General features: G+C 43.5%; 1 protein-coding gene across 1 annotated transcript; it reads left to right on the forward strand.

Moving 5' to 3' along the window:
* Positions 1 to 5,434: 5,434 nt before the first annotated feature.
* Positions 5,435 to 8,755, forward strand: LOC106585917 (ras-related protein ORAB-1). Its single transcript, XM_014172662.2, has 6 exons — positions 5,435 to 5,640; positions 6,323 to 6,395; positions 6,530 to 6,625; positions 6,736 to 6,831; positions 7,030 to 7,161; positions 7,358 to 8,755. Exons 1-6 carry the CDS (start codon positions 5,627 to 5,629, stop codon positions 7,553 to 7,555), a joined length of 609 nt encoding a protein of 202 aa, XP_014028137.1. The 5' UTR covers positions 5,435 to 5,626; the 3' UTR covers positions 7,556 to 8,755.
* Positions 8,756 to 13,506: the final 4,751 nt, after the last annotated feature.

Raw genomic sequence — 13,506 nt, forward strand, 5'->3', positions numbered from 1 at the left:
CGTTTCTATTCGACAATCCCTGTGATTGACGGTGTTGTGTCAATCAGAATTTCGAAATATCCATAATGCAAGATTTATCAATGCATTTAGGTGGTGGCCTGATGGGCCAACACCGAAAACAGTGAAGTTGATCGATCTACGTCGAGGGAAGAGCATCTGGGTTTTTTTATATGACAATGAAATATTCAAATGATTACTGTAAAATTTGTTGGCAGCTTCAATTCTTGCACATTTTCTCAGAATAAGTATATTTCAACCATAGAAAATTATAGAGGCCTCTAGTGGCCAACTTCATTAGCTGATCCCTCCTGGTGACACTGTTGGAGTCATGTCCAACCGGGTCATGAGGGATCCGAGAATGGCGCTGCAATGGATAGCTGCCGTTTTATGGGCTCTTGACCAATTCTGCTATTTAGTGGGTTTTTTTTCCACTGATCATAATGTTTCCGCCATCGTTTCTTATGACTGAAAAGAGCTTCTGGAAATCAGAACAACAATCACTAACCTCGATTTGGATGAAGATTTCTACTTCAACAGGTCAGAGACGCAGGACATACTGCTCAACCGAACCAGGCACTAATCCCCAAGACTTGTAAAAGAAAAAAACGGAGCAAAAGAGACCAACGGGCAGGCACCCTGACAAAACTCTGTCAGCGAGTACATAAACCACCTCTACCCTCCATTCTATTGGCGAACGTACAATCACTGGAGAACAAACTGGACGAGCTCCGTTCGAGACTAACCTATCAATGGGACATGAAGAACTGTAATATCCTATGTTTCTCGGGGGTCGTGGCAAAACAAGGACAATATACATCTTGCTGGTTTTTCTACGCATCAGCAGGACAGAACGGTAGCGTCTGGTAAGCCCAAGGGGGAGGTGTGTGTCTCTTTGTTAACTACAGCTGGTGTGTAATCTCTTATATTAAAGAGTTAGAATACCTCATGATAAGCTGTAGACCATACTATTTACAAAGAGAGTTTATCCATATTTTTCATGGCTGTCTATTTACCACCACAACCCGATGCTGGCACTAAGACTGCACTGAACGAGCTGTATAGGGCAATAAGCAAACAAGAAAATGCCCATCCAGAGGCGGGCGCCCCTAGTGGCAGATGATTTGAATGCAGGAAAACTGAAATCCGTTTTTACCCAATTTCACCATGTCACCTGTGCAGCTAGAGGCGAAAAAACTCTAGATCACCTTTACTCCACACAGAAATGCATACAAAGCTCTCTCTCGCCCTCCATTTGCCCAATCTGACCATAACTCTATCCTCCTGAAACAGAAAGTACCAGTGACTTGCTCAATATGGAAGGGTTCTGATGAAGCGTATGCTATGGAACAGGACTGTTTTGCTAGCACAGCCTGGAATGTTCTGGAATTCATCCGATGGCATTGAGGAGTTTACCACATCGGTCACCGGCTTCATCAATAAGTGCATCAACCAACGTCATCCCCACAATGACAATACGACGTACATATCCAAACCAGGAGCCATGGATTACAGGCAACATTTGGACTGAGCTAAAGGCTAGAGCTGCTGCTTTCAAGGAGCTGGACACTAATCCGGACGCTTATTTGCATACCGCCTTGACAGATCCACAGATGACGCAATCTCTATTGCACTCCACATTACCCTCTCCGACCTGGACAAGTGGAACACCTATGTGAGAATGCTGTTCATTGACTACAGCTCAGCGTTCAACACCATAGTGCCCTCCAAGCTCATCACTAAGCTAAGGACTCTGGGACTGAACACGTCCCTCTGCAACTGGATCCTGGACTTTCTGAAGGGCCGCCCCCAGGTGGCTAGGATAGTCAACAACACATCCACCGTTCTGACCCTCAACACGGGGACCCCTCAGGGGTTGGTGCTTAGTCCCATCCTGTACTCCACGTTCACCCACGATTGCGTGGCTGCGCACGACTCCAACACCATCATTAAGTTTGCTGACGACACGACGCTAGTGGGCCTGATCACCAATGACGATGATACAGTCTATAGGGAGGAGGTCGGAGACCTGGCAATGTGGTGCCAGACAAAGGAGCTGATCGTGGACCGCAGGAAACAGAGGGCCGAGCACGCCCCCATTCACCGACGGGCTGTAGTGGAGCGGGTCGAGAGCTTCATGTTCCTCTGTGTCCACATCACTAAGGATCTATCATGGTCCACACACCAACACAGTCAAACTTCCTATAGATTTATTTTATTTTTGTCTGTTTTTCCATGTATGAGCAGGCCAAATTCAATGTTTCGTGAAATAATATATATATATATATATATATATATATATATATATATATATATATGGATAAACTCTCTTTGTAAATAGTATGGTCTACAGCTTATCATGAGGTATTCTAACTCTTTAATATAAGAGATTACACACCAGCTGTAGTTAACAAAGAGACACACACCTCCCCCTTGGGCTTACCAGACGCTACCGTTCTGTCCTGCTGATGCGTAGAAAAACCAGCCAGATGTATATTGTCCTTGTTTTGCCACGACCCCCGAGAAACATAGGATATTACAGTTCTTCATGTCCCATTGATAGGTTAGTCTCGAACGGAGCTCGTCCAGTTTGTTCTCCAGTGATTGTACGTTCGCCAATAGAATGGAGGGTAGAGGTGGTTTATGTACTCGCTGACAGAGTTCATAGAATTAGGAGATATATATATATATATATTTTATCCCCCCATCTTAAACTCTAGCTAGTGTGTTAAGAATAACTAAAGACTGAAATAAGATAAATATCGGTTTTCGAGTTCACTTGAAATATGCAGCATGCAATACAAATGGTCTTGTTCATATGAAGAGGTAACTCCGTTGACCATTTAGCCAATTTATTGAAAGCTAACCAAAGTTACAGTTGAGTAGCCTAGCCAGCATAGAGGAAAGGGCGGAGTTGGGACATCCGGCTTTCACTGCTTTATCCGCTTATTGCTCTCGCATAAACATCTCCCAGACACAAAATAGTAGCTAGCAAGAGGTTATTTTTAAATACTGCATTTCGCAATTGGCTAGGTTGCATCAATTACCTTCAATAAAAACACTGCAAAGGTTTTGCCTGCAAACATTCTATGTCTACCTCATGATTTGTTGGGAGAGTTGTCTGTCTGAAGAGGACCCTCCCCTGAACATTATTTTTTTTCATTTTCAAAATTACCAATATAATCTGTCATTAATCCCAGATCTAGTGCTGTTGCTGCCCTAGGTCTATGATTTCCGTGACTAATGGCTAATCAATTCCTCAGATCCATCAATAGCACACATAAGAGAGGAAGTTAAACTGATGTAGCAACCACATAGAAAATGCATGTTAGACAATTCCTTTACAGAATGCACCCAGCCACACAATAGGCTAAATAAAAGTTATAATTCTACCTGGGTGGTAATCTGAAGCTATCCCTGTGTTTACTTTTCCTAGCACTACTGGCTGTGCTTTGAAGCATGGGAATTAAACCATCACTGATGCACTGTACAGATGCTCTTTATCCTTGACCTTAGACCTTACAGCAATCAAGAAGAAACTGGCTGAGCCAATAAGGTACCACCAGCGTGAAGAGCAAAATGCATGGTACAGTACATCAGGTGAGGCTGCCAGGGGAGGACGGCTCATTATAATGGCTGGAACGGAGTGAATGGAATGGCAGCGAACCATGTATTTGATACCATTCCACCAATTCCGCTCCAGCCATTACCACAAGCCCGTCCTCCCCAATTAAGGTTCCACCAACCTCCTGTGCAATACAGCCATCTGTCAGTGAGTTCCCTCAACTGTATATTCCTCTCATGATCCAGTATTGTTTATTTTTATTTCAACTTTATTTAACCAGGTAGGCTAGTTGAGAACAAGTTCTCATTTACAACTGCGACCTGGCCAAGATAAATCAAAGCAGTGCGACACAAACAGCACAGAGTTACACATGGAATAAACAAACGTACAGTCAATAACACAATAGAAAAAGTCTATATACAGTGTGTGCAAATGGTGTGAGGAGGTAAGGCAAGAAATAGGCCATAGTAGCGAAGTAATTACAATTTAGCAAATTAACAATTTGTAAGTCGCTCTGGATAAGAGCGTCTGCTAAATGACTTAAATGTAAATGTAACACTGGAGTGATAGATGTGCAGATGATGATGTGCAAGTAGTAATACTGGTGTGCAAAGGAGCAAAAAAGTAAATAAAAACAATATGGGAATGAGGTAGGTAGTTGGATGGGCTATTTACAGATGGGATGTGTACAGCTGCAACGATCGGTAAGCTGCTCAGATAGCTGATGCTTAAAGTTAGTGAGGGAGATAATAGTCTCCAACTTCAGCGATTTTTGCAATTCGTTCCAGTCATTGGTATATCTCACTGGTCATCCCCAAAGTAGCGCGTGCTACGGGTGGGTGTTGTTATGATGACCAGTGAGCTGAGATAAGGTGGAGCTTTACCTAGCAAAGACTTATAGATGACCTGGAGCCAGTGGGTCTGGTGACGAATATGTAGCGAGGACCAGACGATAAGAGCATACAGGTCGCAGTGGTGGGTGGTATATGGGGCTTTGGTGACAAAACGGATGGCACTTTGATAGACTGCATCCAATTTGCTGAGTAGAGTGTTGGAGGCTATTTTGTAAATGACATCGTGAGGTCGAGGATCGGTAGGATAGTCAGTTTTACGAGGGTATGTTTGGCAGCATGAGTGAAGGAGGCTCTGTTGCGAAATAGGAAGCCGATTCTAGATTTAATTTTGGATTGGAGATGTTTAATGTGAGTCTGGAAGGAGAGTTTACAGTCTAACCAGACACCTAGGTATTTGTAGTTGTCCACATATTCTAAGTCAGAGCCGTTGAGAGTAGTGATGCTAGTCGGGCGGGCGGGTGCGGGCAGCGATCGGTTGAAAAGCATGCATTTAGTTTTACTAGCATTTAAGAGCAGTTGGAGGCCACGGAAGGAGTGTTGTATGGCATTGAAGCTTGTTTGGAGGTTTTTTAACACAGTGTCCAAAGAAGGGCCAGATGTATACAGAATGGTGTCGTCTGCGTAGAGGTGGATCAAGGAATCACCCTCAGCAAAAGCGACATCATTGATATATACAGAGAAAAGAGTTGACCTGAGAATTGAACCCTGTGGTACCCCCATAGAGACTGCCAGAGGTCCGGACAACAGGCCCTCCGATTTGACACACTGAACTCTATCAGAGAAGTAGTTGGTGAACCAGGCGAGACAGTCATTTGAGAAACTAAGGCTGTTGAGTCTGCTAATAAGAATACGGGCCCTGTGTTGGGCTACCTCTCTTCTGCATCCCTTAACAATCGGACAGATGTGTGGACCTCTCTTTATCCCATGATAATGCATGGAGTGGAAATAATGAATAAATAAATGATGAATGATAAATAATGTAGGCCTAATACGATTTGACTACAACTTCCAGTAGCCCCATAGGTTTGGTTGGCATTTCCTGGTCAGGAGTGCAGCCATATTTGATTCGATTATCTCGGCTCCGAGTAGTTAGCCAGTTGCAGTTGTTCTGAAAAAAATTGTTGCTGGATTATATTACACACATTTTCCACGACAAAGGATAGCAATCTTTTAAAGAATAACTGCTTAACGTTACCGTGCTTAGTCAACGATGAATCCCGAATAGTAAGTAACACTGTTGGTTAATGATGACAGCCTGTTTTTTTTATGTTAGCTAACGTTCGCCCGCTACCTGTTAGCTAGTTTAAGATACTTGTTTTGTCTTCTATACAAATATGAAATCGATGACATAAGGTATGTTCTGTATCAAGTCCACTCTAGATATGTTTTATATTGACTATTAATAGGCGTGTTAGGGCCTGTTTTTATCTTCCTAGTTACGTTAAAACGCCAGCTAGCATGAATGCTAGCTAACTACCCATACATAGGCTAGCTAATATCAGCTGGTAGTTAATTCAGCTAGCTACTATCACAGCTGGCTAGTTAGGTAACGTCGTTAGTTACATTAGCTAGTTAAAACGTTAACTACTTTGACTTTTTCAAATTTGAACATGTGTAAAAAGTCAGCTGACCAATTTAACCATAATTGCCCAATAATATAGTTATATCTAGTTAGTTATGTGTTGAATTCTATTCAAGGCTACTTTGATTGTTGTGTGATACAGATGCATTTATTGATTGACTGGCTTTTGTCACTAAATTAGCCAGAACTAGCTACTATGTGACAATTTGTTGCCTTGTTGTTTTTGACTTTCAACAAATAATGAATAGTATATAGTAATATCTCCATGACAAATGGAATTAATTGACATATATTTAACCTGTGACATGTCTACTCTCCTTTCAGTGATTATTTATTCAAGCTGCTTCTGATTGGCGACTCTGGCGTTGGAAAGTCTTGCCTCCTCCTCCGATTTGCAGTAAGTAACTTTCCTCTGTCTAGGTTTGTATTTGCCACGTTGATATTTTGAGAGATAATAGTTTGATGTCCCAGGAACTTTACTGTACTTTGAACACCCATAGGGATTTTCTGTTTTTCTTATTTTCTCTTCAGGACGACACATACACAGAGAGCTATATTAGCACTATTGGAGTGGACTTCAAAATTAGGACCATAGAATTAGATGGAAAGACCATAAAACTTCAGATTGTAAGTACCTATGGCTGACATGACTTGATTGAGTCACAAGAATGGCAGAAGTGGAACATTGTGATTTGTATATGATGATAGGTCTGACTTTGCTCTCATTTGGCCCCCAGTGGGACACAGCTGGACAGGAACGGTTCCGGACAATTACATCCAGTTACTACAGAGGAGCACATGGCATTATTGTAGTGTACGACGTCACAGACCAGGTAAATCCATCCCTCATTTGCTTTTTCAATTTTTTCACTTTCTATTTTTCACTCTCTTTTTATAACAAGTTTACGTAGCAGATAGCCTTGTTCTCAAGCCTGTATAAGTTAAACAAAGTTTCAGTGTATCTGGTTATGCTGTCTATTGTATCGGTTGTTGAGTTATCAACAGTTGTCTCCTCTCCTGTCACACCCCAGGAATCCTTCAATAACGTGAAACAGTGGCTACAGGAGATTGACCGTTACGCCAGTGAAAACGTGAACAAGCTGTTAGTCGGCAACAAATGTGACCTGACGACAAAGAAACTGGTGGACTACACAACGGCCAAGGTAACGCTCTACCTGGTTACAGAATGGGGGAGGAAATTGTTATATTTTTAAGTTTAATCTTCTCTCTCTCCCGTTCTGTGTCCCACTCTTTTCTCGTCTCTTTGCCTCTTTGTGTGTATATGCCTCTCCCCTACTCCCACCTTACTGTTGCCTCTCACTCTCATGTCCCCTGTCTCTTTTTCTCTTCCTCCCTCAGGAATTTGCTGACAATTTAGGGATCCCCTTCTTGGAAGCCAGCGCCAAGAGTGCCACCAACGTGGAGCAGGCCTTCATGACCATGGCAGCTGAGATCAAGAAGAGAATGGGCCCAGGGGCCACAGCCGGAGGTTCGGAGAAGTCCAACGTCAAGATCCAGAGCACGCCAGTCAAGACCTCCTCTGGAGGCTGCTGCTGAGGCCCCTCAGCCACCCCAAACGCCATCCACCCAGACCCCTACCTACCTACCAATCTCAAAAGTTACCATGCTCCACAGGGATAGATAAAGGAGAGAAAGAAAGAGAAACGAGGGTGAGAGTGACAGAGAGGGAAGACTGAGTGGCCTGGATTGTGTGTGCAGTTGCAATACCAGAAATATGTCCCCCCCCACCCCTGACAAGGTCTGCAATAGGATGGTAAGGACACCCACAGAAACACACTAACATAATGTGGGATATTTTTACGTATTACCAAAACATACCTGTACAAAATAAGATGTGGCAACTTATCCAGACATTTTTAAACAAGGTGCAAGGTGATAATTATGAATGAGAGGAATATGAATAAACCTTGCCCAACTCTTTACTCCAGGTCTGCTAGTTAATAATACATTTTTTCTACGATGGTTGTGTTCTCCTTATTTTACTGTGGATATCAGCATGACTTTGGCCTGATCTCCTCAGAAATGATTTAGGATGCACTCCCAATGAAACACATGTTTTAAAGAGCATTATACATGTTGGCAGAACTGATTACTTTAACCACAATGCATCTGGAATGCACTCATCATGACTTAGCACGTCTGCTCACTGTAATCGACCCAAATTATTTAGAGGAAATATCATTCAGTGTCACGTGGTCCATCTTCATAATGTTTCCCCAAATAATGTGCCAGTGCCTTTATGGCAGGATGTATATATGATATGCCTTTGGCACACTGCGTGGTTGGCATGTCCTTCCAGCCCTAGAGACGTTTTGTATGCCCATAATGGTTGTATGCCCAAGCTCTTATCTCTTATTTGGGTTTAGTCTAATGAATTTTGTATAATACTAGCATTAGTTAACATTCCTGTACAGAGAGTAATTGTTCTGCTGACATGCATAATGCCACATGGACACATGCTACATTGAAAGTGTCATTGTTTTTCCTCCGCCAGTGTCTCTCAACCAACAGCACAACAAAGTTTCACCAAAGGCTGAAATAATTCTACCAACTGTATATATTTATACATATATGTAAGAACCGATTAGCTAAACCTGTAGAGAAGCAAGTGCAATATATATGACATCATGAAAAGTAGCTGAACATTTTAATTTCGGCATGTGATTTGTGGCTGAGGACTTGACATTTTTTTGGCACAATGTCTACTATTAAACAATGAAGGAGATCTTTAATAAACATTTGTCTTATTGGAATTATTTCCTGATAGTTACACCTGTTCAGCATGTACATTTCACACTGAAATAGGCTTAGTCTCTGAAATGCGATACATTTTTTTGTTTTGTTTTTGTGCTCTTGTTTCATAAGCTGAACGGTATCATCTTTGGCCCAGCTTCCATTGTCTCCAGTAAAGGGTGCTGTTGTGCTGAACTTGAGACGTCCATACCCTAACCCCTACCATAACCCTTACCTAAACTTCACCTTTAAAATTCGACTTCAATGGGGTGACGTCAGTTGGACAACCCAAGGATCACGTTTAGAGTTTTCTTCTCTTTTACCCAGCTCAACCACCTTTTTTTGTGCACGCCGGGGCCAAAACGCTATTTTTTACTTCTTACTTTTGAGTCTGTCCAGCAACAAGTGTACATTACAGTTAATGGGATTCTCTGGTACTTTTATATACTTTTTAGCCAGTAGTTTTGAAAGTAGCGCTCACAGGCCGAAAGTGTTCCTTTAAGATTGTGTACTACGAAACATATGTGCAGATCTGTGCACCACGTTGTTACTCTCGCTCTGCTGTGTGTTCATGTGTCTCTCGCTAGCTGTCACTCAAATGGTGAGGGGTTGAAGCTCATTGGTTGAATGCGAATGCTAGGGGGCTGGCCCACGTGGGGGAAAATGGTGCAACACAGCTTCCAGAAAAACAAACTAGGGATTTCATGGCTAATTGAGTTAAGACAGTAATCCTGTTCGTAGATGCATAGGGACCCAGTAAGACAACTGAAACACTGAATCTGGTACAGGTCTGTACCAGTGGAGGGCAGCATTAGGTGGCTTAGTTCATCTCTGCAGCTGTACTGTCTGTCTCCCAGTAGTTGGGACTTCTTAATCTGAGTTAAGGGCAATTTCAAATCAATGACTTTGAATGGGCCCTCATTTGAATAGTAATTAGATTACACATCCCCAACAGCTGTGGTGAATTACATTGGCTTTTCCATGGCGTTCTATTATGTTGAACGGTTATCTGAGTTCATGTGACGTTGACGTCCATGACCGTGACAAAGGCATTGTTTTGTGGCTGTGATGGATACCCTTAATCTATACTTTCACACCAACCTTGTCATAGAATTAGTGTCATACCCAAAGTAGAGCACCCACCAGATCATCCCGTGATTGGTACCCATTGTGTGCCCGCTTGATTAACATCTGACCCTCTCATCAGCGTTGCGGTGGCATGGTGCCTGCCGCTGTAAATGTGCCACGGCCGGCCTCTCACACACAGGCCCCAGGCAGAAGAAAGGGCACACTCTTAACTGCTTGGCATGCTCCCTTCCCCCCTCCTCCCCTCTAGCGGACCCCTGTAATTATGTAAAAGGCAGTGTGAAGCCAGCCTCTTGTTTAGCTGTTGAACTGAAGTCTTCTATTTTTCCTAGGCATAACCCCAATTTGCTTTTAAGTGAAAACAAAACCTACATTCAGCCGGTCAGCGTGGACAAAGGGCTAGATGTTTTGCTGTGAGGTTCAGAGGGAGTGAGTGGGAGTTGGGATGGGGAGCAGCAGCAACGGCGCTGAGGGGTTTAGAGTTGATGGCGCAAGAGGGAGGGGGGGTGGGCTGTTTGCCGGCTTTATTTGTTCTTGGTTGCCGGGCAATGGAAGGGGGAAAGCATCTGTGACAGCTGTAGAGGGGCCGCAGCCTTTCCCCCGATCTACAGAAGAAGCCCTGTAGGTAAAATACAGAGAGAGGGAGAGAAGGGGGATGGGGGAGGATAGGGAGGGAGCTAGTTAGCCCATGTGTGAAGTTCACTCAAGACAATACCCACAGCAAAAAGGTGGGAGCTGGATTTGTGGATGCGAGATGGAGAATCAAGCCTCCATTATATCAATCTTGGTTCTATCACTCATGCCTAGACGGCAGGTGTGCACTTGAGACAGGCTTTGGCCATACTTTTTGTAGTGTAACATCATCAAATGGAGTGAGAGGTGTTGTGGACTGTTTGTCATCTTGCCAGTTAGCACTGAACAGCATGCTGCCCTACTGGCCAGACGAGTCCCATTTGTATGCCTGACGCCCTCCTGAACAATGGCTAAGTGTGCAGCAGAGCACAGAGTTGATTCTCTTCGGATGAATCAGAATTAGCAGTAGCCTGAAACGACTGACATATAATACAAGTCTGCATGGACAGCTCAGTGAATTAGACTACTGGTAGTGACTGTTTCTGTCTGTTAAAATTGTAACTAAGAAAGGTGTTTTTTACATTCTATTCTCAAGCGGTTGACTTTTGGTCTTTGCTATGGTACTGTGAGTAAACAGTACAACTACTTGCATTTAGGATTTTTCCTCTAACACTCATTATTTTATAGCTACTCAGCCTCCTTGTATTCACTGTAGACTAAATGTAAGTGGTGCGTGTTTATTTTACAAGGCAGCCTATTTTAAACTTCATTGACAGAATTTTTGGGGGGAGCCAGGGCAAGATGAGCGAGCAAAAGATACTCGGTTTCTAGTCACCGGCTATAGGATTAACAAAAATCCTGTTGACTTGAGTTTTTACATAACCTACATATGTATACACTCCCCTTGAGTATTTACACAGCCCATAAGCGAAGATGACTCATTCCTGACTATTCAAGCGACACTCTGACGTAACCGTACATGTATCTTTTCATGGAGTTTAAAGCTGCTTTGGTTAGAAGCCTATTTCCAGTAAGTGAGTTGCCACAAGGGCATCTTGCAATTTGCAGCAGTGATGAAATGAGTGACTATGACTTGAGCTGCCTATTAGCTTTAGTTACAGTATGTCAGTGCCCGGCCCTCTTGTTCATGCATGTACAATGCGCTCCAGTGAAAGCATTTTGGGGGTGTGATTCATCAAATATGTCAACTATCTCACCATTTAATTTACCTCACAGTGAGTGCTAAATAATCGAATACATGTCTCTCTTTTCCCCCTCAGCATCTACACGCTCATTCCAGCCAGGCCACACTTTAAATTGAAGGCCTCCGTTACACTAGACTTTCTTTTGGCTTTTAATCCTTTCATGCGAGACCTACCCCCTCTCTCTTTTTTAGCTACTCTCAATCAAGCCAATGGCAATACTGTATCATTCTGAAGTAGCTCCGAGTAGTTCCTTGCCAGGCAAGACAAAAAAACAGAAAGAAAAATACAGTGATGGATGGATGCCCGCGGCGGAGGAGCCAACCTTAAAAAAAAAAACTGCAATCGTTCATTTCCTGATCCCAGCCTGACGGCCCTCCCTCAGTGTTCTCTCTCAGAGCAGGAGGAGGAAGAGATGGGTGGGGATGGGGTTTCGGGAGCTAATTGGCAACCTTGGCGGTTCGTTATGGAGGGGGGGTCTGTTTCAAAATAGTGCCCGGGTGCCAGTCGTACGCTTTTCTATGTGGCGGAACCGGCTCCAGAGAGTCTATGTTGTAAGTAAGAGGCCCAAAAGAACTGACCCAGGATCTGCCAAACGTTGACGCAAAACTAAATCTGGAGGATGTATGCAGAAAATAGGAGCCTTAATTGACACCACCTTTTTTCTCTGGCAGTTCCATGAAATATGGGTGTCTTGTTTGTCAGATGTAGCAACTTCTCAACCCTCTTCCGTTCTCTAACCTGTCCTAAAATTGCTTCAAGTTGCTTACAAGAAACATAATTCTCAGAGTAGAGGTCTGTCTCTCGCCATGCCTCTCCACTCTGCTCCAGTACCATCATGGTTGTTGTGATTAGACCACTGCTACTCTATTGGCGTGTCAAAAGGTAGGCATCCCTCAGGGCTGCATCTTTCATTCAGCTTCATTTTGTTTCAATGTGTAATTACGAGTGATGTGTAACGAGATGCTAATTTCCTGCATGGGCTCTGATTGGGGTTGAAGTCATAAGGCAGTTCTCTGTACAGTCTCAGGTCCGTCTGTCTGTGGGTGGACGGTCGGTCGGGTGAAACATGAGAGGGGAGAGAAACCATGATGACCGCAGGAGCCCTGCAGCCCTGTCTCAACTGGTGCCAGGCCCAAAATAGGAGAGCAGCGCTCGTTCCGCTCACAACTGGCAACCCAGGCCCCCCTCTCTTGCCCCTAGTAGGGACAGAAATACCCCTAGCCCGGACTACTGCTGCCCTTCTGTCACGACTGTTTACCAGCTGTGGCATTGCCATCGCTTTCAGGGCCCTAATGGCCATTATCATTTTCTTTATTTAAATTGTACTACATTCACTTGACTTCCCTTAGTTAGTACTCATGTACTGTGTTTCTGGCCTTAACTTTTAACCTTGGCTTTTGTGCTGATTTACACTGAGGTGTTAAACTTAACTTTGAACCAGTCCAAAGTTCATAACGGGTTCCACTGGTCACAGATGGGAATGCCATATCTTCAGCTCCTGCATTAATTTGAAGGGAATCAGCTGCTTGTGTTGGAGAGTCCTCCGGTTTTTATTCTTGCCATCTGGTTGCAATTATGTCACGCTCTGCCTAACTCGAGGATAACCACCACATTATTGAACAGATGCCAGAGAATGGAGTAGTATGGCGCTCACATCATTCTTTCCTAAATGAGCGTCTGCACACACACATACACAGGTGTGCGCATAGCCGCATAACGACCCACGTTTGATAAATCCCTTGATAAAAAATATTATTTCTGCAGATTGCTTATGCTCTATTATGTGACTAAGTGTTTTGGACGTGTGGCCATGGGTTTGTCTTTGAAGCTCTCTGCTGCAGCATAGTTGTAACCTGTTTGACTAGTTGAAATTTGTCTCCAGTTGTCAAT

This window comes from Salmo salar, chromosome ssa02 (genome assembly GCF_905237065.1).
Source record: "Salmo salar chromosome ssa02, Ssal_v3.1, whole genome shotgun sequence".
NCBI lineage: Eukaryota > Metazoa > Chordata > Actinopteri > Salmoniformes > Salmonidae > Salmo > Salmo salar.

Bases quoted from the DNA above. Each gene is read 5' to 3' on its own strand.
- LOC106585917 (XM_014172662.2), top strand. The intron at 6,396-6,529 runs GTAAGTAACTTT...TTTTCTCTTCAG, and splicing joins GCCTCCTCCTCCGATTTGCA to GACGACACATACACAGAGAG. The intron at 6,626-6,735 runs GTAAGTACCTAT...TTTGGCCCCCAG, and splicing joins AGACCATAAAACTTCAGATT to TGGGACACAGCTGGACAGGA.